Source organism: Eurosta solidaginis, chromosome 1 (genome assembly GCF_040869045.1).
Source record: "Eurosta solidaginis isolate ZX-2024a chromosome 1, ASM4086904v1, whole genome shotgun sequence".
NCBI lineage: Eukaryota > Metazoa > Arthropoda > Insecta > Diptera > Tephritidae > Eurosta > Eurosta solidaginis.
The window spans coordinates 314,522,219-314,549,565 of NC_090319.1; the positions used below are offsets into that span (position 1 = coordinate 314,522,219).

At 32.0% G+C, this 27,347-nt stretch overlaps 1 protein-coding gene across 50 annotated transcripts in view; it reads left to right on the forward strand.

Annotated features, from left to right (window-relative positions):
• Window positions 1-27,347, forward strand: part of slo (calcium-activated potassium channel slo) — a 415,764-nt gene that overhangs the window by 300,308 nt on the left and 88,109 nt on the right. For 39 of the 50 annotated variants that reach the window (XM_067761569.1, XM_067761567.1, XM_067761572.1 and 36 more), the window contains 3 exons: window positions 15,665-15,736; window positions 23,812-23,844; window positions 24,590-24,746. In XM_067761569.1, the coding sequence (XP_067617670.1) occupies window positions 15,665-15,736; window positions 23,812-23,844; window positions 24,590-24,746 (262 nt within the window). Of the gene's footprint in view, window positions 1-748; window positions 800-15,664; window positions 15,737-23,811; window positions 23,845-24,589; window positions 24,747-27,347 lie in introns of all 50 variants that reach the window. The other 11 variants (XM_067761603.1, XM_067761602.1, XM_067761600.1 and 8 more) reach the window with 3 other exon arrangements.

Consider the following 27,347-nt stretch of genomic DNA (forward strand, 5'->3'; position numbering starts at 1 on the left):
TTTTCGTTGGCGTGAATAAAAGAGTAAAAAATGTCCCAATTTACAAAATATTTACGCCTCAAAATTTTAAAACTCTAGCGATCTGTAATTTTTGGATGAATTTTTGAAAGGAAGGCTTAGTTTTAAGTACAGTTAGTATTTCGTTCAAAGAATAATAAAATTTCGCAACCACTTATGGGTTGATTAAGGCCCGGTTTTTCAGTGCGAGTTTAAACTCCAATCAAAGTTTACAATAGTTTAAGCTTTGTTCGATAACATAAGATTTTGCTGCTCAGCTCATCTTTAACGTCAAAAGTGGCAATGTTAAACCCTAGTCAACCCTGACAAGAGTCTAAACTTGCACTGAAAAAGCGAAGCTAAAGATGTAAAGAGCATGTGAACCATAAAAACTACGATTTACTCGCGTACGTTTATTAAGTAGGGTACTCAATAAAGTATATGTCATACATATTTGTTTCTTTTACCTTCCGTTATATACTTTTATGTATTTCTTGTTTTTGTGTGACTTATAGCTTAGCTTTTGTTTTTTGTTTTCTACTCATTTTAGTAATGATTTTTTTTTATCGTTTTCATATTTTCAAATATCTTTGTGTACTCGATTTTGTTTTGAATTCCCTTAAAATGACTTTCATTACAAATATGAATCATCAAAAATCTTTCATTATTCTGTCATCACCTTTTCACACGTTCCTTTTTAAACCAATGCAAATCAAATCAAAAATTTGATTTCTATGATCGAAATGTTCAGTGGCCACATTCAGGAAAGGCGTTCGCGCCGTCCAAATGGTGGGGCGTGCAAGTACGTATAAAATAAATTCAATATGCATTTAAAAACGTTTATCAATTTTTTTTTTTTACTTAAGCCTTTGTATTTTTTATCTGTACTATTCTTACATATTCTACCATTTCAAGCTGCATTTTTTTTTGTTAGCTAGCTAAAAACACACATTCAGAAATATTTCTATAGTTTTTGTTGTGTTCGATTGGTCGACTGAAGTTGTGAGTAGTTGCACAGTTTGAAAGTTTTGGTATTGTTTTGTGTACAAGAACAATATTTCTGCAACTTCGGGCGATTTCGAACTAGCAAAAAAACAACTCTTCTGATATAACTTAGGCGCATACACACACACGTGCATACACATACACATTTTAAAGCGCATATTAATGCAAACACAAATACGAATACAACTATGCAAAAAAGTTGTACACCTCATAGTTATTTTAATTATGAATATGAACAAAAACAAAGCAAATTTTAAATGAAAGTAAAATTTTGTTTCTTTCTGTTATTCTTAGATTGAAAAATGCAAATTTAATGAAAAAAAATTAAAATTAGAGATTGCAGCTATATTTCAATGTTGCTTAAACATAAATAGGTTTGAACGTCACGTCCGCCACTTTTCACAATGTTTCCCGCTTTAAATGTGTGCGTTATCCTTAAACCCAACAGACACACTCAAAATCTTATTTAAATATCATACAAACATGCAAACATAAGTTAATCATTTCGAAATTAAGTTCCTATTTTCCTTTTCACTCTCTCTTCCTCCAAGCATTTGTATGCGTGTTTAATTGTTCTTACATTAATATGTGTTTATGTGTGTGTACGTGTGTTAGTGTTAATTGTAAAAAAAATTTACAACAAAACTCTTAAATTTTTTTAAGTAAATGCGTTTTTCGAAATTTTTGCAAACAATTAACTTTATTTTTCAATTTCGTAAGCTACGCTTCTTTTTTTATTCAGCCAAAATTACAACCAACAAATTTAAATGAATCTATATACTCACACATAAATACATACATACATATGTGTTAATTCACTACGCTATTTATATGTACATTCAAGTATCTTTTACATAATTCTTTTTGCGTATTATCTGTATGTAGTACTTATGAGTGCATTAATACCTCAATGTCTGTTTATTTAGTAATTACCAGTTTCTACTTTCATACCCCCGCCTGAGTTGCATACATCTATATTTAATCATTGTCATATTCATGTATTCGTTCTATACTCTTTCTTTTACATGATCTCTAATTTTTTTATGATATCCTGAATATAGTATTGTAACGAATTTACTGAAACTCCTCTTATTTGCAACCTTCTACTAACGTTCGAATCACTAAACTGTTGAATAAATAACTCCACTATTCAATAATGCAAAATGGCGTTTATTCAAGTACTTCACAATACTACTACTTTTTGACAGATAGGGCGCTTAAATCAAGCTGATTCCTTAGATTGCGCTCTTTTATACTCTTCAATTTCCTCGTTCCATACTTCTAGGCGTTTCCAGAATTTACTTAGTTACCAGCTATAAAATTATAACTACAAATGCACGTGTATAGCTTCTCATATGCGCGTGTATATGTGAGTGATACTTGCACAAATTATTGCCTACATTTGGGAGTATCTCAGATATATGCATGTGTTTGTGCGTTGCTCTCCGCTGCTTGTATGGACATATGTGTAGACATAATGATTAATTTGGTTGTGTGCATACAAGTCACTGCTCAGTATCGGCTTAGAGATGATAATATCCCTTAGTGTTGTTAGTTTTCGTTACAGTATGTTGTGTAAGATTTCGAAAAAATTCTATTCTATTGTACAACAAACAATTTTTTTGGAAGCCTTAGGGTGGGTTCTTCAGTAGTTGCTTAAACTCTAGTCAAACTTAAACTCCACTTAAACTACTAAGCAGTTTTTCAGACACAGTTTAAGGCTGCCTTTGGGGTAGGCTTTTTTATACGGCAACATTGGTGTTTTATTATTCAGATAATTTGCAAATACGGCAACAGGTGGATTTTGTTAACCCAACAATCATAGTAAACATATTACTCCAGCGTAATATATATCTAGTTCCGTAGGCGATATCCAACATCATTATTTAATTATTCTTAAACCAGATAGTTCTCGAGTTGATATCCAACTTCATTCTCTAATCACTATCCAATCTTTGAACAATTTTGTCAAACTAAACGTTTTTGAGTTGATCTCCAACGTGGTTAATATTTTCCAATTATTATCCTAATTTTGAGAGATTTTGGGAAATGTACAGTTCTCAAATGAATACCCATCAAATTTCTCCAGTTGATGTCCTACATTGAATATCGAGTTGAGGTGGAGTTGAAAAAAAAAATCTCCAAGGTGGTACCACCAAAACCGGCAGCTGTTTATGGTGAGAAATAAACACCTGATTGGTAGCAGTAATGAAGCGTAATTAATCAAAAATACATTATATATATTTTATTTTATTTTCGTGAAAACACTGTATTATGGAATCTTACATTTGAGTCCAGTTAGAGAACCACAAGTTGGGAATTAAATTTTTTCAACTTAAGTAATAGCACTTTTTTCTTTATAAAAAAATCCCCCTTTTGCCGAGTACGCTATAATTCTCGAGTTGAGCCACTGTTTATGTCTAGAAGTATGTCTAGTTATCAACATGAGCTTTAATGGTATTCAAGACCAAATGCTTGTTGGGTATACTCGACGCCATTTCGAACGATCGCAAATAACTAATAGGTTAACTAGAGTTTAATCCTGTCAGATCGGCCGCTTAGGCTCAGCTTAAACTTCAGTTAAAGTATACTGAAAAACTGCAGAATAAGTTTAAACGTAGCTTTAACTGACAAGCTGAGTTGAACTTGTACTGAAAAACCGGGCCTTAAAATACTTTTTAAAATCAGATTTTTAATTTTCTACTTCTTATATATTAGATCAGATTCATGTTTTTCCGGAAATCTCAGTACAAACTTGAGGAATTTTTCAATTGGTTTTCGAGCAACTTCTCGCAAAGTATGACTCGTAAAACTTGTAAGTTTAGTGCTAAGATATGTCTTAAGAAATTAAGAAAAAACTTCCGTTAGGTGGCGCACGGATAATTAGAAAACTATTACGAGATTTGGAGGTTTGGAATCGTATTTTAAGTGAGCTAGAGACTTGAAATCTTTTTTTATCAAATTTGCATTAAGACCATTGAACTTCACTAAACCGATACCGTCTAATGAATACCGCAGTCTATTCTCAATATTAAAACGGTAAGAAGTAGATTCTCATTTCTTGCATATATTTTCGTCGCCAATGTAGTAACTGGTCCTTTCGATTATCTTTTGGAAATGGTATACTTCAATGTCCCCATGAGTAAACTTAGATTTTCAGCTGTGTTTTATTTTGGTCTTATAAGATCCAACTAGCCTAAATACGCTCCCCTTATGAGAACCCTTTTGGGTTAAATGGTGTTTCAAATCGAGTTTTGCCGCATTTTTTAGAAAATGGTAGACTTAACGCAATTTTTCAAAGTTTTTGAGAATGCTTTTGATAGCGAAAAATCTTTAGTGTCAACCGTGACCTTGTTTTTTAAATTTTTACAATCATACAACATATTTTTTCTTTCACTCATATAAGCGCAATAAATCATCTTAAGTTATAATTTGCTTACATATCAGTTTAGTTTTTTTAGAATTTTTTGTCTTAAGTTTATTAATTCGTTTAACTTGTTAGTCGGTTGTACATCGATTTTTTATAATTTTTTTTTTTTTTTTTTAACTGAAATTCGATAATTTTATAAGAACAAAATATACTTAAAAAAATTTACAACCGTCTAACGAATTAGCAATTCAGATGGAAATTCTTGCTCTATGAAGTGATCAAATTAAAAATAAATGTTCATACCTTTTATTTAATTTTTTGAATAAATATTTTTTTTTCTCTGATCACTCCATAGAACAAAAATTGTCCCACAGGCATAAACACTACTAAAATTTTTCATAGCATTCGTTAAGTATTAAACTATACGTACAATATTTATGCTAAACTAATTAATTTACGTATATGTATGTGTATTACTTATCTGTAACAAATAAAATTTAAAAAAAAACTACAACAACAAAAAATACAACAATTTTAAACGAAATGGCTTGAAGATGATGAGTTTTCGCTCTACTCAAGTAAGTGAAACAATACTTCGTACATACATAAACATAATACACAACAACATAGCGCACTTAGTGTTTTGTAAAACTGCAATCAAATGCGAAACTCTGAGAAGATACTAAATACCTTTGTACTAAGTAGGTATACGTGCATATCTGTATTTATATGATATCGAGCCCTAACCACCATTTAGCTGTTTTGTGGCAAAATAAATAGCGATGCTGTAATTATTAAATTAATTATTATTATAATTAAAACAAGTAAGGACGAGACTGTCTTCGGATGTACAGTTTATAAGGGGTATATACTATATATACCACCGATCTATATTATTTTTTCAGACAACAATATATGCTATATACGTAGGCATTTGGTGAAGTTTGAAGCTTTTAGCTGTTAAAATGATGTAGAAATTGCGAAAAGTTTCTTATCTGAACAATCGGTTGTAGGGGGCATATGCTATATGTATCTACGACCGATATCTTCGAAATTTTCAGGCAGCAATATTTGCTATATACGAAAACATATGGGAAATTTGAAGGTTCTAGCTGTTACAATGGGGCAGAAGTTACGAAAACTTTTTTATCTGAACAATCGGTTGCATGGGATACATACCACATCTACGACCGATCTCTATTATATGTTCAGATAACAATACATGCCATATACCTAAGCACTTGGTGAAATTTGAAGCTTCTGGCTGTTAAAATTGGGCAGGAATTACAAAAAGTTTCTTATCTGAGCAATCGGTTGTGTGGGATATATGCTATATATACCACCGATCTCATTCATTTTTTCAGACAACAATATGTACAATATACGAAAGCATGTAGTGAAGGTTGAAGATTCAATATCATAAATTGAGGAAGATACGACAAAAATCCTCTTTACTGAAAAATCGGTTTTATGGGGGATATATGCTATAGCGGTCCTATCCGGCTGGTTCCGACAAATGTCTAATGGGGCACCTAAATACACCCGCTCTCCAAGATATCTCAAAAATTGAGCAACTAGTTTGCATACAAACAGACAGACGGGCATGTCTAAATGAACTCAGCTCTTCATCCTGATTATTTGGGTATACTTATTGGTGGGTCTATCTCTCTTCCTTTGAGGACTTAGAATTTTGAGATTCGTGACAAAATTAATATACCATTTCATTTTCATGAAAGGTATAAAAAACAATATTTTTGCTAACAACCAAAACTGCTGAAATAATAATTCCTCTATGGTTTTAAGCAGCTTTGCTTGAGTTTTTTTTTTTTTTTGCAGTTAGGGCCCGATTTATAAATAGAATAAACAGCAGGTTCGAAAATGCTTTATTGTTAAAATCGTTTAGTTATGAGATTAATGGAAATACGCTACATATGAATGTTCGTTTTGCAAGGGTTTTGAAAGCATATGAAAAATATTGAAAAATTATAGTTTTTAAAATATATTTTAGAGTTTAGTCTTGTATTTTATATATCAAATACGCTTTTGGATCAAAAAACTTTGTTGATACATATTTAGGTATTTTAAGTGAGCATAATTTTTTTATAATTGTTGTAATATTCATTATTTAAAGCTTGAAGCATATAAGCAAAATTTTATGTATAAATTTTGAATAAACAACTTATTGTGTATGAGATATATTTATTTATGTATGCTATTAAAAATTTAATTTAATGGTCAACATAACATAGCATAGCAAGCTTCGCTTTTAAATTATCATTTATAGTAATTGTTATAAAGGCTGAGCAAACAGAGATTGATATTTATAATAGCGCAGTTAAAAGTATTGTGCATTTGATATAGGAAACTTTTAATAGCAAATATAAACTAAGGATTGTGAAAAACTTTTTTATTTAAAAAATTTTTTTTTCATATTTTGTTCTGTATTGACAGTTGCTGATTTGCTATTCAACGTTGAAAAAATATACTATGATTTTTGATGTTGCGTATTTGCCATGAAGTAGCAAATGCGTAGCGGAATAATTTGTTTGCGTTTTATGTGAAAATACTACACCGGTTTGCAAATACAAAGAAGCTAGACCATTTGCACAAAATACTGAACCACCCTAATGTTTTATTTTTAAATGTAAGCTTTATCCGTCTGTTGTGTTAAGACTAAAACTTGTTTTCCATCTCAAATTTCTATCAAAGTTAGCCGTTAACTAGAGGCAACACAGAAAAGGAAGATGGGCAATAGTTTTTCATCAAGAAGGACGAATAGTTAATAGAGAAACTTCATGCTTCATAACCAGGGCAACCGAAAATATGCAAAAACATAATCAATTCACAAAAAATATGTATTTTGGGCTATACTTTATATATAGCATATTTTACCATAAATGCATATTTCTGCATATTTTGGAAGTCAAATTGGCGTAATATTTATGACAAAACTACTGAATGGATCGATTTCAAGCGCATTTATTCTCAACGAAGTGAACTTTAGTGTTCCATCTCGAACTACGAGACACTACAAGCCTCTTCTTATAAAATAATTTAGAACGAATTTCAAACTTAGCGAGCCTTTCCGGCGTTTGTGCCAAGATTACAACTCTCATTCAAACACATTTGATGTTATACTAGGTACAAACACACGCCATATTGGCAATTTATACCATTTGGGCAATTTATTACGCAATTTATCATATAATAAATTGTAATAACAAATTGCCAATTTAAAAAAAATTGCGTAATAAATTGTTTCAAACTGTAAATACAACCTTGTAAAGTGTGTTTATTGAGTAGATTTAAACGTCAGCTGCGCATGGCTCAACTATATGGTTGGCTCATCTCATCAGCTGATATTAATTTTTTTCATTTCACTGGAGTAGGAATTGTCAAAAGAGGATGGCAAACTCAAAATGAAACCAAAACATTGAACACATTATCTTACAACACACAAAAATTTTAAAGTTTTATGTTTTCATTCCATTCCATTCACCTAATTCCAACACGCACATTTTGACATTCTGAACACAGGTATGTTATTGCTGTAGAGATGAGCCAACCGGCCATCAAATTACTATTGTGTAAGCTAAATTGAGTTGTATGAACACCACTCAGTTTGAATTGATATTGCCTCAATTTATTTTTCTGTTTGAACATAGCATTACGGACTAAATTTTTTCAATAAAAGTACTGTTCTTATCTCTCTTAATAATTAATGTTGTATATGTTTGTTTCTATTCTATTAATTTAGTTTTACACTCAGCTGATTATATTTATTCTGTAGCTGATCAGTTTTAGATCTCGACGCTTGACAAATCACTGCCCATCAGTGACTTGCCAAAAAAGAAGAAAAAATAAAAAAAAAATAAATAACAAAATTCTTTGGGCCACTTGAGGGCAGTGCACTAACACAATGTCCAATTAAAAAAATTTTAATTAAACAAAAATTTCAAAACCTGTTTACTTATAATAGTCAGAGCTAAAATATGAATTTTAGTAATGCCAGAATATAATCTTTGCACATTAAGGTAAAGATATGTAAAATATTTATATTCGATGAAACCGACGTTTTTATCCTCTTTGTCAAATTGGCATACATAGGAGACTCAATCGAATATTTTTGGCATTTATTTTTTTGATAAAAAACTTTGGTTCGGCTTGTATAATGCGTTCATTTAATAAAATAACATCGGGCAAGTCGTCGCCGCCAAAGGTGATGACCCGTTTTATGGTGAATCTATCGCCCTTGCAAGAACTTAGGCGAAAGGTTCTGTCATCCCTGTGCATCTTATCTTAAGAGCTTCAAGAGTTTGAAGTTTGTATTCACATAATTCCGGACTTCACAAAAACCTATGGCTCGGTTAAAATTGTGTGGTATGTGGCCTGTTACATAGAAGCAACAATGGCGACAGACAGGTTAAGTTTTCTTTCTGAAGAATTACATCAGATAAAATTATTGCAGACAATAATGACAAACCTAAATGGTTCTATCGAAAGCAAACTTTGCACAGTTCTTTGTATAATATTGAGTACAGATTATTTATTTTTCTGTAATTTTAATGTTTTTAAGTCCATAAATGTTGTTGATATAGAATAAAAAAGACTTTTGGCAATATGACAATTATGTAAGCGACCATTTTGAAACCCGAAAGAGACAATTTTGTCACCTTTTAATGAAATTTGACATAAAATAAAGGTAAACTTTAAAAATTTTTCTATACAACAAGTGTATCAAACACCTCTTGAATTGTCTCTTGCATAGCGACAAAATTCTGTAGTGACATAATTGTCCCTGTCAAGCCCCTGGCCGGCCAGTCAAAACCCTCAAAATAAGGGACTAAGCGAGGCGGAAATTCTTCTTTCAAAATATTTCACGTTCTTGCAGAAGAAACCAGTTTATGTAGGTTTGTAGTCTGATTTGTTTGTTTACCTTACAAATATTAAAACCGAAGTGCCATTTGCAAAAGTTATAGCGATTTCTAATAGCGTTATTACTTTTGGTATAGCCGGTACGTTCGGAATATGAAAAGCATATTTTACGGTTTATAAGTACCTCAAATGCATACCGTTAAGCATAAATTTACATTTTAAAGGGATTTAGTAAGCGCCTAAAATAACTCATTTTTTCCACATCTTGGGTTGCCCTCTATGTAACCATTCATTTTTTCTTCGAATGCTTAGTGAATAGTGCCAACATTTCGTAATGTACTAAATTTATAAAAACATAGCTATTTTCCAAAACAAAAACAATAGCGTTTTCTTTTAAAGTATATATACGGTTAAAAATGTGTGCCCAAATTTCAAACCATTCATCAATTTAAGCAATTTTCAAAATGCCTTTATCTGAACAAGAAACCTCTAAATGTACTACTACATTTTTTAATTTTATTCGGTTTAAATTTGAGACTTAACTGAATAATAAATTTCAAAATTGGATTAAAGCAAATCTAAAAAGTTTAAAAAATCTAAAAATATTAACTTGCATGCACTTCTGGATTTGTTTATTATACAAATGTGGTACTCAGTGGGTTCAGCGTACGACTTTGATCCAGAGCATTTATGGCAAGATTATGTATGGCGCAGTGACGAAGTCACTCACTTTCACATCTATCAATATATAATGCCAAAAATTTCACAAAAGCATTCAGTTGAAGTGTTCGAACTTTCGTTCACACGAGAAAAAATAACTCGTTGAAGAACTTGGTAGCACTTGGTTTCAGTTTTAAACTACAAAAATTGTGCAGTTCGCCGTCAGGTTTCGAGTGGAAGTTCTCGAGATCAGACACGTGCTTTTGTTTAAAATTCGAATTATTTACAAGCTCCAATTTTTAAATTTTTTAAGCTTTTTGCTTTTATTTTGAAACCACAAGTTTCAATTTTAGATTTTTTCAATGCAATTTTTAGATTTTTTAAAACTTTAAGTTCTTTTGCATTTGTTTTGTTTTAGAACCAGAACTGTCTACAAGTTTCAATATTTAGATTTTTTAAACATTTTGGTTTCATTTTGAAACCACAAGTTTAAATTTTTAGATTTTTTTAATGCGATTTTTAGATTTTTTAAAACTTTAAGTTTCGCTTTTGCATTAAAACCAGAAGTGTCTGCAAATTACAACTTCCAGGATTTTCTAATTTTTGGTTTTGTTTTAGAACCAGAAATGTGTACAAGCTTAAATTTTTAGATTTTTTAAACCTTTTTGTTTCGCTTAAAAATCAGAAGTGTATACAAGTTTAAATGTTTAAATTTTGTAAACCTTGCTTTTTTTAGAACTCGAAATGCCTAGTTTCTATTTTAAGATTTTTTCAAACATTTTGTTTTGAAAGGTTTTGAAACAATTTTGCGATTTTAATCTTATTTTTCAGTTAAGTTTAAGATTTAAACCGAACAAAATTAAAAACGTTGTAGTAAACTGACATGTTCCAAATTTGGTACAAAAATATTTATATTAGGTCGGTTGAATGTTTGTACGCGTTTTCAATACAAATCTTACAATCGATCTTTAAGTAACTTCTCATTGTGCTACGAACGTGAAACTTCACATATAGGTTCAGGCACCGTGACAAAGGGACAAAAGGAAAAAAATTCCGTCAGGTGGCGCACGGATCAGATGAGAATTTGGATGTAAGTCTTTTAAGTAATTTCTCGATGAACTAGAGACTTGAAATTTCAAACTAAATTCAGAGCCCGATGACAGTATAAAACATAATACAAAAAGTTTCAATAGAGGCGTATGAATTGGGATATTTAGAAAAATCGTACGGAACGGAGAGAATCTTGCGATCAATTTTCAAAAGACTTGCCATTGAGCTACAATCTTGGAACTTCATCCACATACTCACTTGTAGCAATTCAAGCTTGGCATATATGAACACTTTTCAAGTAGCTTAAAAACTAATGTAGCTTGACGTATTTTCTGTACTATATTATTTATACAAGTATTGTATGCATTCTGAATTAATAAAAGTAAGTTTTTCACCTTTTAATAAATAAGGCAAAGAGTAGCTTTGTACCTAGAACTAAAAAGTTGAAAATAGAAATAAAATAAAACAGTCTTAAGCATTTCCTTTATATAAAAGGACAAGATCATCGAAAAATGTGTCTGTATAAAAAGACATCTTCTTGCTGCACTTTGAGTTTAAAATTTTGACATAGACATTTTAGAAATATTTATGAGAGATAAAATTATAAAAGTGGAGCGCAATTAATTGGCTATATATTGATAAGTTGACTCCTTTTCTGCCAACCTTCCAATCCAAGTAATGTGCGCTCCACTTTTTTATTTTTACAATTTCTATTGTGACTGTTTCTTGGCTTTTCGAATATATTTTTTTTTTTCGAAGATCCTAAAGTATGAACTTGCACTCTGCGTCTGCGTCTGGTCGATGAAAGAGCGATTCCAAACGTTGGTTATAGATTGGGCCAAAAAACGCGTATAAAAAGTATTCATTCCCATGAGCTGTAATTACTATTTAAGCAGCGCTTAAGAGATAATTTTTTTTTTGGTGCTAGCGAGCATTTACTCATACTTGACTCCTCAAGTGTACGGTGGCTTGAATACTCTTGGTACAGAAAGAAAATATCCAACTTTTATTCAGAAGCTCGAATACGAGCAAATGCTCAATTTTTATGCATGAGGCGCAATGCTTTTTTATAAACTCGTACATTTGTAATACTATGTTCAAACAGAAAAATAAATTGAGACAATTTCGATTTAAATTGAGTGATGTTCATACAACTCAATTTAGCTTACACAATAGTAATTTGGTAGCTGGTTGGCTCATCTCTACAGCAACAACATAACTTTGTTCACACTGTCAGACTGTGCGTGCGAATGGAATGGAATGAAAACATAAAACTTTGAAGCATTTGTGTGTTGTAAGAAAATGTGTTAAATGTTTTGGTTTCATTTTGAGTTTGCCAACTTCTTTTGACAATCCCTACTCCAGTGAAATGAAAAAAAAATAAAATCAGCTGATGAGATGAGCCAACCATATAGTTGAGCCATGCGTAACTGACGTTTAAATCTACTCAATAAACACACTTTATAAGGTTGCATTTGCAGTTTGAAACAATTTATTATGCAATTTTTTTTTAAATTAGCAATTTATTATTACAATTTATTATATGATAAATTGCGTAATTAATTGCCCAAATGGTATAAATTGCCATCTTGGTGTGTGTTTGTACATAGTATAACGAGTGTACCCAAGAATTAGTATAAACATAAAATATATATGACCCTATCTATGAAAAGGTGGCTTATGACTCAAAAAAAACAGCTGTTTCTCGCAATTTCTTTTTTGAGTCATAAGCCACCTTTTCATAGACCGAGTCACATATACAGTTTATTTTTTATGGTTATTGTCTATATTTAATACTTAGTGAAATGTATTATATGAAGTTACATGATTTTACATTTGTACTTTCACATAAGTATAGTATTGGAATACACACGTTTTCACGATTTGCTTATAAATTTGTGTATTAATTAGTCTAGAACAATTAGGTAAGGTGCATTAACGTTTTGAACAATATTGCTTTTGTTAGGCTGTAAACAAAACACTTTAAAACAAATACTTCGCCCATTTAGCGAAGCTGAACAGAAATATTTATATAAACTTGTAACAACTAAGTAAACTTAACGTATATAGCTTTCCATATATGCATGTATTAGTTATAACACATAATGCAAACTTTTCATATATATTTACGGTTAAGTCGCCGTTTATATGTATGCATGTCGCTTTAATTTGACCACCACCCACAAGCTTTGAAACTACTACGTGTAGTACTTTTGTAGCTTTCGCATGTTGAATGTAAATTTACTTTGTTTGTTGTAAATAACTGTTACTTGCATGTCGCAATATCCGCTTTTTTCACTTGCAAATTTAATGCAAATGCAACTATTGTAATTGATTATCTTTCTGTATGTTCCACCTCCACCCCCTTTTACTCCCAATTGCTTTATTTGTTTAAGTCACAAGCTCAGTGGCTTGAAAGCTACCTTTGCATGTATAAATAGTTATTCTAAAAATATTTACAATTTTTTATAATTTTAAAATTTATTTATACAAAATCAAACTTTTAAATAACAAAGCAATGTTTCCCGTTTTCTCCTCTCTTTATTATTATTATTTTGTTTTTTTGGTTATAATGGTTATAGGATGATTTTGAACTATTCGCTTGATTTTTCCAGCCAATGCCTTCTCCGCTATAAAAAAAGTCTTTTAAAGTTAGGTTGGGTTCAGTGAGCTTGAATATAAGTAATGGCATTAAGAGAATGTCTCTGAATTGCATATGAACTTATAGAGAAAATGCTTTTTTTTCGACAGAGGAAGCATTTTGAATAAGAGAAGTGTGATCTATGGCAAAGAAATCAAAGTAACTGACAGACAGTCTCACCACCATCGCGGTCTCATTCTGCGTCTATTTATATAACACGCTGAAAATAACCGGCCGGAGAATTCTTGTTTTAGCTGGAGCTTTTTACTGTCTAATTGCAGCAGGAACGAGAACTCAATTTCTATAGTAATATTATGAACTACCGCCCAAGAGCTGCAAATTTCGCATATGCCTCTACACTTTAAAGTATCCAAAAGGGCAGAGCATGAAAACTAGCCGAAACGGAGCCAATTTAAACTCTCCGCAAAGAATTTCTACCTCTAATGACATCACCGTGGAAGGATGAATGCATTAATTGGGCGACCTCGTAGAGACGTCAAAGAGTTTTGAGCTTATCTAGTTTTCTGCCTGAATGTTACTTAGCTGAGTTAAATTTTTTTAGATACGTGATGCGAAAACTCCTATGATCAGGATCTGTCGGAACTGCGAAGTGTTAATTGTTAACCGAGTGATTCACGAAACGGGGGAATCCTTAAGCTGATCCCTATTCAGAATACTAGTATGCACATGGATCATAATAGTACCCCACTATCAGGTAGAAATCCATTTATTGGTTGTCGTAGCTGTAAAAACACTCCCCGAAGGTTAAACGAATGTTGTAGATGTAGGTAGTCCTTTGCCATACATGAATTCAGAAATATATCTGACTGTCTCGGGAACTAATCTTTTTAACCCCTCGATTCTTTGGGTCTGTGGCTTTTGGTCGCCGCTTACGACAGGCATGTCTACCGCTGGAATATATATCTAAATCCCCTTAATCAGATGCAGTGAAATTTGGCAGGAGAAAGCGCGCCTTTGAAGAGACGCTTATTTGTCTTACGCAGCTACGACAAAGCTTGTCTATGAATGCATTACGATTTGAAAGCCAAAAAAAAATTCTGCTGGTACGGGCTGCCTCCCACGCTAACATTTGTTTACTGTGGGAACACCAAAGTACAAATCAGGGAAACTTTCAGTAAAAAAAAATACTGGACAAGTTAAGCAGAGACAACATACGCACTCTCACCAGATTCTACATGTGACACTGTGTTGCAAGTTTCCATGTGAGTAAGCTGAGTCTAATAGATATACAAACCGCTCTGTATTCTAAACTAGACAATAAAACATTCTGCTAAAATATAGTTTTTGTAAGGCATATCTCTCTCCTAGCTAGATGGTGGCGTTACTCCTAAACCGTAAGCGATATCGAACAGAAAGTTTTTGGAGTACATTCTTAAGTTTATAAAATGCCTATGTGTAACAGCCTAAAAATTAAGTAAATCTTACTGGTGGCTATAGTGTGTCAAGACCTAGTAATTAAACAAAGTACTCTTTAAGAAACGTTTCACTGTTACGGATCTGGAGCGGAAAAGCTTAACGGGTTGAATCATGCTAATAATAGGCTAATGCTTGCAGCGTTGGTATCTTCATACTATCCTTGTACGAAGCTCCGTTATTTATTTTTTCTATTGCTCGAAGTAAACCTTTCATAGTAACTTCAGGAATCTGTGAAATCAGGAGGTCTAATATCAGTTTTCAATTTGATTTTATTTATATTAGTTTGTGTACTTTATTTAAAGTTATTCTTTATTATTATCTCCTCGTACATTAATTATATATTTTTTTTATTATTTAATTAGTAATTATCTTAAACAATGAACTTAAAATAAAGATTAATTATTTTTTTTTATTTAAAACAAAAAACAAAAACATCAACATGTAGTAACTTAAACAAAAAATGCGCCCATGCAATTATTTATTTGCTCATCCATTGATATTATTATCACAAATACCAAGATGAAATGAAAACAAAAACAAAATTTAAAACAAAGTATTAATTAGAAGAAAAAAAATCAAAAATTAATTTTTTTTCCTACCGAGTTTGCTGATTTGTGACTATCTTACAGATGATTTCCAACCACCCACATTTACGCCGCCAGAGCTGCCCAAGCGGGTGCATATGCGCGGATCAGTAACGGGTAATAAAAAAATTATACAATTATACAATTATACAATTATACTACACACATACAAATATCTATACACAAATACCTACATACATACAGAAATACATACACACAAAAATACATACTTGCTTGACTATTTCATTGTAAGGAAAACATTAAATCAGTCCGTTTTCTAAAAATCCATTATTTTATATTCATAAAAACTCATAAATCTTGTTTTAAAAGAAAGTAGATATCTTAACGAAACATTTCATTCAAAAGTGTGTTTTCTTGACATGTATATATATATATTAGGGTGGGTCGATTTGTATGGACGAAAGTTAACCGATATCGCGCCATCGATTTTTCGATAGGATTTGGGCTAGGAAAAAAGTTCCACAACGCATATCCAAAAAAAAAATTTTCGAGCCTGCGAAATTTCATTTTTTTTTCACTTTTTTCGACTTTGATTTTTAAGGGTTCTTTCATGACCTACTAAAAAAATGTTCATATGTATACCCTGTCCGACCCAAAAATGTTCGCTAAAAACGTATTTTCAAAAAACTGTTATCGACCACGTTTTTAGCGGACATTTTTAGGTCGGACAGGGTATACATGAAAATCTTACAATCAAATGAAATTTTTTTTAGTAGGTCATGAAAAAACCTTAAAAATCAAAGTCGAAAAAAGTCAAAAAATAAAATTCGCAGGCTCGAAAATTATTTGTTTGGATATGCGTAGTGGAACTTTTTTTCCTCAGCCCAAATTCTATCGAAAAATCGATGGCGCGATATCGGTTAACTTTCGTCCATACAAATCGGCAATACAGATATTAATACAAAATAAAAGCTGAAAACACTTACCCTTACATTTTTTCAATTAATCTTGTAGTAAGCCCGGTACCATTTATACCTTTTTTGTCTTTTTGGTATATAGGACCACTTTTTAGAACTCGTACCTTTTCAGAAACTGCTTACTTTTTAGGAGCTGGTTAGCTTTATGAAAAAGAAATGGTTACGACCGGGAACTAGTTCCTTTATAGAAACTGGTTACTTTTCAAGAACAGAAACTGGTCACTTTTTCAGGAACTGGTTACTTTCGAAATTCGGTTAGTTTTTAGGGAAAGGAACTGTTAACTTTTGAAAAACAGGAGGTAGATTCTTCTTACAAAACGGTTACCTTGTTAGGAACTGGTTAATTTTTAGCGACTGGTTAATTTTCAGTAAAAAGAACTAGTTGCTTTTTAAGGACAGAAACTGTTTGCTTTCCATGTTAGTGCTAAGAACCTAGGTACTTTTACTCTGTAGGAATCGGCTACTTTCCAAAAACTGGTAACTTTTTAGAAACTTATTAGGTTTTGGCGAGGACAACTAGTTACTTGTTTGTAATGAATGAGTGAATGAACTGGTTATGCCAATTTCACACAGAGGCTTAATGAAATAATTAGTCAAGTTTTCTACATTAAAGCCCTAATTGAACTCAGTATACCATACAAAATACAAATCCTTAATTATCTCATTATTGCTTTACTGAATGCCTAGTCGAATGAAAAATCCAGTCGGTTTTGCTTGGTGCTTCTATTTTTATTGTCAATGTAGCAAATGACAATCAAAAATAAATTATGATTTTTAATAATCGGGGATTGCCCATATTGCTTTTTTTTTTAAATGTATGAAAACATTTATTTGAAGCAATTTTTTAATTTTATGATTTATTTAATAATTTGTAAGTTGTTTAAATTTTTCCCAAATTATTAAATAAATCAAAAATAAATTATTTTCAATAATTTACAAAAAATAGAAAAACAGGAAAAATTCAAAATTGAATATTCGCTGCACACGTTGCAAAAGAAAATATGGCTTTTTCGAAATTAGGCTCATATTTGGTTAGGTGCAACATCTATGGGTAATTGCGCATGCATTTCATTTTGATTGTATTTATAATTAAGAAGGAAACGGCTGCTTTCCATTTTAACTATTTTTTGTAAAAACAAAATATTTTGGCAGATGTTCGCTTAATGAAGCAAAAGGCCCCGTGTGAAAAGGGAACTTAATTATTTCATTAAATAGGATTGTGATTCGATTAAGCTTCTGTGTAAAAAAGGTATTAGATTTTAAGAATAAGAGCTGATTAGGTTTTAGAAGAATGGTTACTTTTGAAGAACAGGAATTGGTTACGGTTTAAGAAACTGGTTACCTTTAAAGACTGATACTGGTTTCTTTCTAGAAACTACTTACTTTTCATCAGGCTACTATCACTTGCAGTTTTTCTTTTGAAAATTTTCACACTCCTGGAAACCACCTCAAAAATAATACCGACATAATCCGCTAATTATACCAAAATTGTCCAAAAGCTATATCGAAATAAACCAAAACGTACCTGGAATTGTTTCTTTAAAACTCCGAAGCAGTGCTTAATTATTTTAAATTGTTCTGCGGAGGATTTTAAATTTGTTTCAAAAGTTACCCAGAAATGTTTCAGAAAGTAGATTTTTAAGTTATTCTATAACAATCTCTCTGGCGGCCACCGTGGTGTGATGGTAGCGTGCTCCGACTACCACACCGTATGCCCTGGGTTCACACCCCGGGCAAAGCAACATCAAAATTTTAGAAATAAGGTTTTTCAAATAATAGAAAATTTTTCTAAGCGGGGTCGCCCTTCGGCAATGTTTGGCAAGCGCTCCGGGTGTATTTCTGCCATGAAAAGCTCCCAGTGAAAACTCATCTGCCTTGCAGATGCCGTTCGGAGTCGGCATAAAACATGTAGGTCCCGTTCGGCCGATTTGTAGAGAAAATCAATAGGAGCACGACGCAAGTTGGAAGAGAAGCTCGGCCTTAGATCTCTTCGGAGGTTATCGCGCCTTACATTTATTTTTATACTCAGTTGAGCAGAGCTCACAGAGTATATTAAGTTTGATTGGATAACGGTTGGTTGTACATATATAAAGGAATCGAGATAGATATAGACTTCCATATATCAAAATAATCAGGATCGAAAAAAAATTTGATTGAGCCATGTCCGTCCGTCCGTCCGTCCGTTAACACGATAACTTGAGTAAATTTTGGGGTATCTTGATGAAATTTGCTACGTAGGTTCCTGAGCACTCATCTCAGATCGCTATTTAAAATGAACGATATCGAACTATAACCACGCCCACTTTTTCGATATCGAAAATTTCGAAAAACGGAAAAAGTGCGATAATTCATTACAAAAGACAGATAAAGCGACGAAACTTGGTAGATGAGTTGAACTTATGACGCAGAGTAGAAAATTAGTAAAATTTTGAACAATGGGCGTGGCACCGCCCACTTTTAAAAGAAGGTAATTTAAAACTTTTGCAAGCTGTAATTTGGCAGTCGTTGAAGATATCATGATGGAATTTGGCAGGAACATTACTCCTATTACTATGTGTACGCTTAATAAAAATTAGCAAAATCGGAGAAGGACCACGCCCACTTTTAAAAAAAAAATTTTTTAAAGTAAAATTTTAACAAAAAATTTAATATCTTTACAGTATATATGTAAATTATGTCAACATTCAACTCCAGTAATGATGTGGTGCAACAAAATACAAAAATAAAAGAAAATTTCAAAATGGGCGTGGCTCCGCCCTTTTTCATTTAATTTGTCTAGGATACTTTTAACGCCATAAATCGAACAAAAATTAACCAATCCTTTTGAAATTTGGTAGGGGCATAGACTTTATGACGTTAACTGTTTTCTGTGAAAATGGGCGGAATCGGTTGATGCCACGCCCAGTTTTTATACACAGTCGTCCGTCTGTCCTTCCGCATGGCCGTTAACACGATAACTTGAGCAAAAATCGACATATCTTTAATGAACTTAGTTCACGTGTTTACTTGAACCCACTTTATCTTGGTATAAAAATGAAGGAAATCCGACTATGACCACGCCCACTTTTTCGATATCAAAAATTACGAAAAATGAAAAATATACCATAATTCTATACCAAATACGAAAAAAGGGTTGAAACATATGGTAAGGTAATTGGATTGTTTTATTGACGCGAAATATAACTTTAGAAAAAACTTTATAAAATGGTTGTGACACCTACCATATTAAGTCGAAGAAAATGAAAAAGTTCTGCAGGGCGAAATAAAAAACCCCTGAAATCTTGGCAGGTATTACATATATAAATAAATTAGCGGTATCCAACAGATAATGTTCTGGGATACCCTGGTCCACATTTTGGTCGATATCTGGAAAACGCCTTCACATATACAACTACCACCACTCCCTTTTAAAACTCTCATTAATACCTTTAATTTGATACCCATATCGTACAAACTCATTCTAGAGTCACCCCTGGTCCACCTTTGTGGCGATATTTATATATTATATATTATATAGAACTAAGGCCCACTCCCTTTTAAAATACTCATTAACACCTTTCTTTTGATACCCATATTGTACAAACAAATTCTAGGGTCACCCCTGGTCAACCTTTATGGCGATATCTCGAAAATGCGACCACCTATACAACAACCACAACTCCCTTTTAAAGCCCTCATTAATACTTTTAATTTGATACCCATATCGTACAAACTCATTCTAGAGTCACCCCTGGTCCACCTTTGTGGCGATATTTCGAAACGGCGTCCACCTATAGAACTAAGGCCCACTACCTTTTAAAATACTTATTAACACCTTTCTTTTGATACCCATATTGTACAAACAAACTCTAGGGTCACCCCTGGTCCACCTTTATGGCGATATCTCGAAAATGCGACCACCTATACAACAACCACCACTCCCTTTTAAAACCCTCATTAATACCTTTAATTTGATACCCATATCGTACAAACACATTCTAGAGTCACCCCTGGTCCACCTTTGTGGCGATATCTCGAAAAGGCCCACGCCCTTTTAAAATACTCATTAACACCTTTCTTTTGATACCCATATTGTACAAACAAATTCTAGGGTCACCCCTGGTCCACCTTTATGGCGATATCTCGAAACGGCGTCCACCTATGGAACTAAGGATTACTCCCTTTTAAAATACTCATTAACATCTTTCACTTGATACCCATATCGTACAAACGCATCCTAGAGTCACCCCTGGTCCACCTTTATGGCGATATCTCGAAAAGGCGACCATTCTAGAGTCACCCCTGGTCCACCTTTGTGGCGATATCTCGAAAAGCCCCACGCCCTTTTAAAATACTCATTAACACCTTTCTTTTGATACCCATATTGTACAAACAAATTCTAGGGTCACCCCTGCTCCACCTATATGACGATATCTCGAAACGGCGTCCACCTATGGAACTAAGGATTAGTCCCTTTTAAAATACTCATCAACACCTTTCATTTGGTATCCATATCGTACAAACGCATTCTAGAGTCACCCCTGGTCCACCTTTATGGCGATATCTCGAAAAGGCGACCACCTATACAACAACCACCACTCCCTTTTAAAACCCTCATTAATACCTTTAATTTGATACCCATATCGTACAAACACATTCTAGAGTCACCCCTGGTCCACTTTTATGGCGATATTTCGAAACGGCATCCACCTATAGAACTAAGGCCCTCCCTTTTAAAATACTCATTAACACCATTCGTTTGATGCCCATATCGTACAAACAAGTTCTAGGGTCATGGTCCACCTTTATGGCGATATTTCGAAACGGCGTCCACCTATAGAACTAAGGCCCACTCCCTTTTAAAATACTCATTAACACCTTCCGTTTGATGCCCATATTGTAAAAACAAATTCTAGGGTCACCCCTGGTCCACCTTTATGGCGATATCTCGAAACGGCGTCCACCTATGGAACTAAGGATTACTCCCTTTTAAAATACTCATTAACACCTTTCTTTTGATACCCATATTGTACAAACAAGTTCTAGGGTCACCTCTGGTCCACCTTTATGGCGATATCTCGAAACGGCGTCCACCTATGGAACTAAGGATTACTCCCTTTTAAAATACTCATTAACACCTTTCATTTGATACCAATATCGTACAAACGCATTCAAGAGTCAACCCTGATCCACCTTTATGGCTATATCCCTAAATGGCGTCCACCTATAGAACTATGGCCCACTCCCTTATAAAATACTCTTTAATGCCTTTCATTTGATACGCATGTCATACAAACACATTCCAGGGTTTCCCTCGGTTCATTTTCCTACATGGTTATTTTCCCTTATGTTGTCACCATAGCTCTCAACTGAGTATGTAATGTTCGGTTACACCCGAACTTAACCTTCCTTACTTGTTTTTTTCATAACAATCTCTAAGAAATCCTAAGTCGACACAGAAACGATTTTCAAAGTACTTTCAAAAAGTTTTCCAGGTTCGGAATCAAAATCCAAAAATTATATCTATCCATATCAGTAATAAAACCCCATAGATTTGCAACAAAGTAACTTATTTTTTTCTCTTGCTATGCCATAAAATTTAAGAAATCGAGTTCTCCTTGCGAAATCTTGAGATACGACTTTATTCACGATTTCTCTCAGATACGGCCTTATTAGCAGTTTGTCCGAGATACGTTCTTCTTTACAAAACTTTTAAGTTACAACCTTTTTTTTAGTATACGTCGAAATAAGCTCGAATCGAACCTTGATTAATCAATGAATGATTGAACACTTTATTCAATTTATTTGCTTTTCGATTAAACTTAAAATGGATCTAATCGTTTAGTTTGGAAAGCAGCAGATTTTATTAATCGAAACTATAACCAATCCATGAACTAGTTGTACAGCCTTAATGTCTATTTTATGTATTAGTTGCAAAATATGAAAGAGTGCATTATTAACTCAAAAATAACTTAAGTAAAATCGGCACTGTTCTTATCAACGGTAATGTTTTAACTGTTATAGTTATTGTCAATTGTAATTGTCTATTTAAAATGTGTTTGATTGGAAAAACTGATTAATCACTTATTCTTAGTTATATAACAAATATACAGTCACTAATGTGTGTTTATAAAAAATCATCAATAAAAATTAAAAAAAATCAGCCACGATCACTAATAGTCGAAATAGTATTGGTTTCGACTAACTAATATTCGTTTTAATCAAAAAATTAATAATAATTTGTAGTTTTGTTAAATTGCAATTGTTTTGACTATAAGTTGTGTCGTTAAAATCTTTAGTCTAATCTAATAATAATGTGTTTTTTTTTTTTTGTAATAAAATAATTTCAAAACTATTGTTCTGTTAAATGCATAGTACTAAATGCAGTACTAAGTGTATTTAATAATTGTTCGTACTCGTATATCTCTAGTTTATAATGTGTTTCAACTGAACTCATTTTTACTAAATATAACACCAATAAAATGCTTGTTATTTACTTTTTTTCAATTCCTTTTATACTAATATATACCATAACTTGTATTCGTACATATCAAATTTTCTTGTATCTATATGTACTAATATAGTTAATTTGTAAAATAGGTTATTTCAGTATTGTTGTTTTATTTTACCTTTTAATAAGCATTTCGTCATAATATAACTAAAATATATGTCATCTCCTCAGTTACTTTCTCTCTTTTACACTCTCTTTAACCACTATAATAATTCTATGTCTCTCTTCAATTTCATTTTTAATAACTTTGGTACAGAATAAACTGAAAAAAGTTCATAGCTCATATACGAAATGTTTTAGACAGGAACTACTAACGTTCCAAAACCTTTCAACTACTTGTAACAACAACATTTTAAACAAAACACCACCGTTATTTGTGCTTACATGCTAACTGTCAAAGAGTACTAGTAAATGTTTGCACATCACTAGAATATGTAAAACAAAATTGCTAAAATCAATGTTTTCACAACCAGTGCTAAATATTTAGTACTTATTTAGTAGCTTCAAACTCACAAACTCTCTAATTAACATTTTGAACGATAAAACATACATAATATTTTTCTTTAAACATACTTAGTACTATATGTTTTGCTACAAAAAACACCAAATGTTTTATTTATATTACACACTCGTACAATAATTTATGAAAATTTAACTTTCTTTTCCAACTAATCAACGCAAAAATATCACTAATGCCAATTTTACTAATATTTAATTTCTTCTTTTGTATATATATTTTTTATAATTGCTTGGGTGGTGCTTAGGTGATATGACACGCGATAGAGAGGATGTGAACCGTAAGTATCTGAAGATGGTTGTCTTTGTTGTTCAAGTATTTGTCTGCAATATTGTCGAAAAAAGAAACATAACCAGCGATATATTCGAAAAATTAAATTTTAAAATAGGTCGTTTGTTTTTTTTTCCACAAATTTTATACTTTGCTGTTTGCTTTGATGGCATTTCGTTCGGCGCTCTCACGTCATCCTCAGGGACAATTTTATTTTAGAAACAATTTATTAACAAAAAACATAAATACAATTAAATATCATGAAAAATACTTGCTTACTCCCTTTTTAGAGAAGTTTTTTTTTTTTTTTTCGTTTGTTTGCAGAAGTTCTAAAACTAACTTCGAAAACGGATAGACGGCTTTTTTAAGCCTCTAAAAATTTAATTTGTTCTATACCTACTCAAAAAAGAATATTATTTGACTCTCAAATTAGTAGAAATATTTTTAAAATGTCGCTGTCTATTGTGACAGAATTCCGGTGTCATACTCATATTAACATAAATACAATGTGAGAGGTATCCAACTACTTTCGAAATAAAAAGAACTTTAATATACTTCGGGCATAATAAGCTCTTGAAATGCTAATGCAAATTAAAAAAAAAATTACTAAACCTAATACCTAAAAAATCTTGAGACATTCTATATAATTAGATTTAATCTTCTTTAAACAAATTAACTGAAATAATCAAATCACAATTAATGTCGACGCCTAAATCACAAACAATTTTAACTAAACTTAAAATTTGTATTTGCAGTCATTAATCGTAATCTCCGTCGTACAAACGGTACCGGTAACGGTAGTACAGGGATGCATATGAATTCGATAGCAGCGAAACAAGTTAACAAAGTGAAGCCAACCATCAATCGGCAACAGGTTGAAGGTCAAGTGATATCACCATCACAATACAACAGGTGAGTAACAATAACCAACAACAAAACAAGAAATACATGTTATAAATAAATGAAGCTTTTGAAAATTGATTTAAAGGCTTTATATAATTCCTAATAAGATAGCTTTAACTCAATATTTTGTTAAAACTGAGCTGAATGAACAAAAAAAATTATACCCACAATATTAGCTTAGTAAGTTAAATTAAATTTTGAATCAAACCAAAATAAATTTAGTCAAAGCAAAATAAAAAAACTTAAATAAAGTACAGAAAATAAAACAAAATACTATGTTAAAGTTTTAAAATATAACAATAATGAAATAAATTTGATAACAAAACATAAGTTATTATAAAAAAAATTTTAAGTAATGCGACCTTCGATTCAAGTCGATCCAGCCTGCCCAAGAGAATCGCGGAACATCACCCTTTCCGTCCAAATTCGACCAATTTGTGAACATGCTCATAACTTCAATGATCTAATTGAGTCCCTGTTACTTTAGATAGTAGAAACATCGACTCACACAGGCAGTATTAGCTGGCAGTCAGGGGTGAAGTCACATCTATTCCATACTGTGGCGAATATTAGCAATTTCAGCACATCACTATTCTGCTAGTAAATAAATGCTACACAATAACTACAGCATGCAAAGAGCAGGGTGAAATTTTGTGAAGTGTATCAAGATTTTTCGATGATCGACTTTTTGTTTTTGTTTTTTTTTTTTGTTTTATAATTTTTTGGTTGACATAACTAAATAGCTTTTCTTTATAACTCGTAATATCGTCGGCCGATTTTGCTAATTTTTTGAACACTTAGTTGACATCACTTTAATTTTCTGCTAATGTTTTTTAAAAAAAAAATTTTTTTATTTGCGAATATTTTTGTTGGTAAATAGTGATATTATTAACTTCTCTATGACCCTATGACGTTTTGATATTTTTGTATTTTTACTTATTTTGTAATTAGTTGCTGTCAAAAATAAAAACATGAAAACTTTTTAACGGACACAAGTTATTTCTACTTTTTTTATAAAACGCAACAGTTTATGTTACCACGCAGTGTGCCAAAAATTAGCAAAAATTTAAAAAAACCAAAAAAAGTGTTATAACTGCGAAAAAGATTCAAATTTCGAAAAATCGTCAAATATGGTATTTTATTTATTTATGTAAACCAAAAAATTATAAAGAAAAAACCCAAGAGTGGACTATCGAAAAATCTTGATATACTTCAAAAAATTGCACCCAGTAACAGACGACATTACGCACACATATACACGGTAACAACAAGAGCAGACATGACTCACACATACACATAACAGACAACGCCAAATATAAGACGCGACATATGAGAGAAGTAAATGAGCAACTAAACGAAAAGCCTGTTCGCGAAAAGTCTAAACCCTGGGAGAAATTGGCGAACGAGTCATTGGAGAGTATAAAAGTGGCGCGGTCCAAGTGATGGTGCATCAGTTTAAATTTAAAACGTTGTAAGTGAATAATTTCAACTGTGAAGTTCTATTACCATATTAGTGATGTAAGGAAAGAATATTTGTCATACATAAAATTTGATCAGTGATCTGAAGGACTAAAAGGGAGAGAATAATCGAAAATTCTTGAGCATCGCTACAATATATTAAAACTCAATGTAAAGTAAACATTACTGGTAGGGAATTCCATTGAATGGTTCAGAGTACCTCGCGTTTACTATGGTGGAAACATCAGCTCCAATTGCGACATGTTTCGGACCAAAGTTGACAACACAATTAAGGAACTCTGAACGATTGGCGTTGAAGATCTGTCGATGCATCCCCGTATAACCTACTGAAAGTAGCCAAATTTGTCAGATTTATAAACATTGCCATTTCGAGTCTCTTTGTCAACAGATCAAGAATTGCAGGAGTGCGGATTTTCATCTCACTCCTTGGTCGAAAACATTTACAAGGTGTAATGTAAACACTTTTTGGCTTTTCCGTTCTGATGTTGCACTATTTCAATTATTTCCAAAAATATTAATAAATTTATTTTTTTCGAAGTGAATTAAATGAGTGCAATTAATTAAACTGATGAAAATTTGAATTTAATTTAAATTTATTTGAGTGAAAGGAATTTAATTTAAAGAAAAAATTATAAATTGTAACAAATTTGTCGAGCTAAACCAAATTGAAATAAACGAAAATAAATTCTATATAATTAAATATAAAGTAAATCAAATAAATTTGATTAAACCCAATTAAAAACCTAAACATAAATAAATTACATTAAATGAAACCAAGTAACTCAGAACATAAATCAAATAACATAAAAGTAAATTTAATGGAAATGCGTTCCAATGAATTTAATCAAAATTAAGTCGGTTTGAATTGAATTGAACAAAATTGAATTTAATTAAATATAGCTTAATTGAATATCACTGAGTGTAAGGAATTTGAATTGAGTTAATTAAATGTTTGTCAGGCGAGTTGTTAAGTTAAGGACTTAACCTGCCGTGAATTTAATAATACATAGTTGAATTATGAATAAAATTTCAAATGAGCTAAATAAAAAAGATACAAAATTTGTCTTTGGCCTAATTCGAATTGACGTTATTGAATTTAGTAAAGTTTAATTAATGTTACTGCCGTGAATG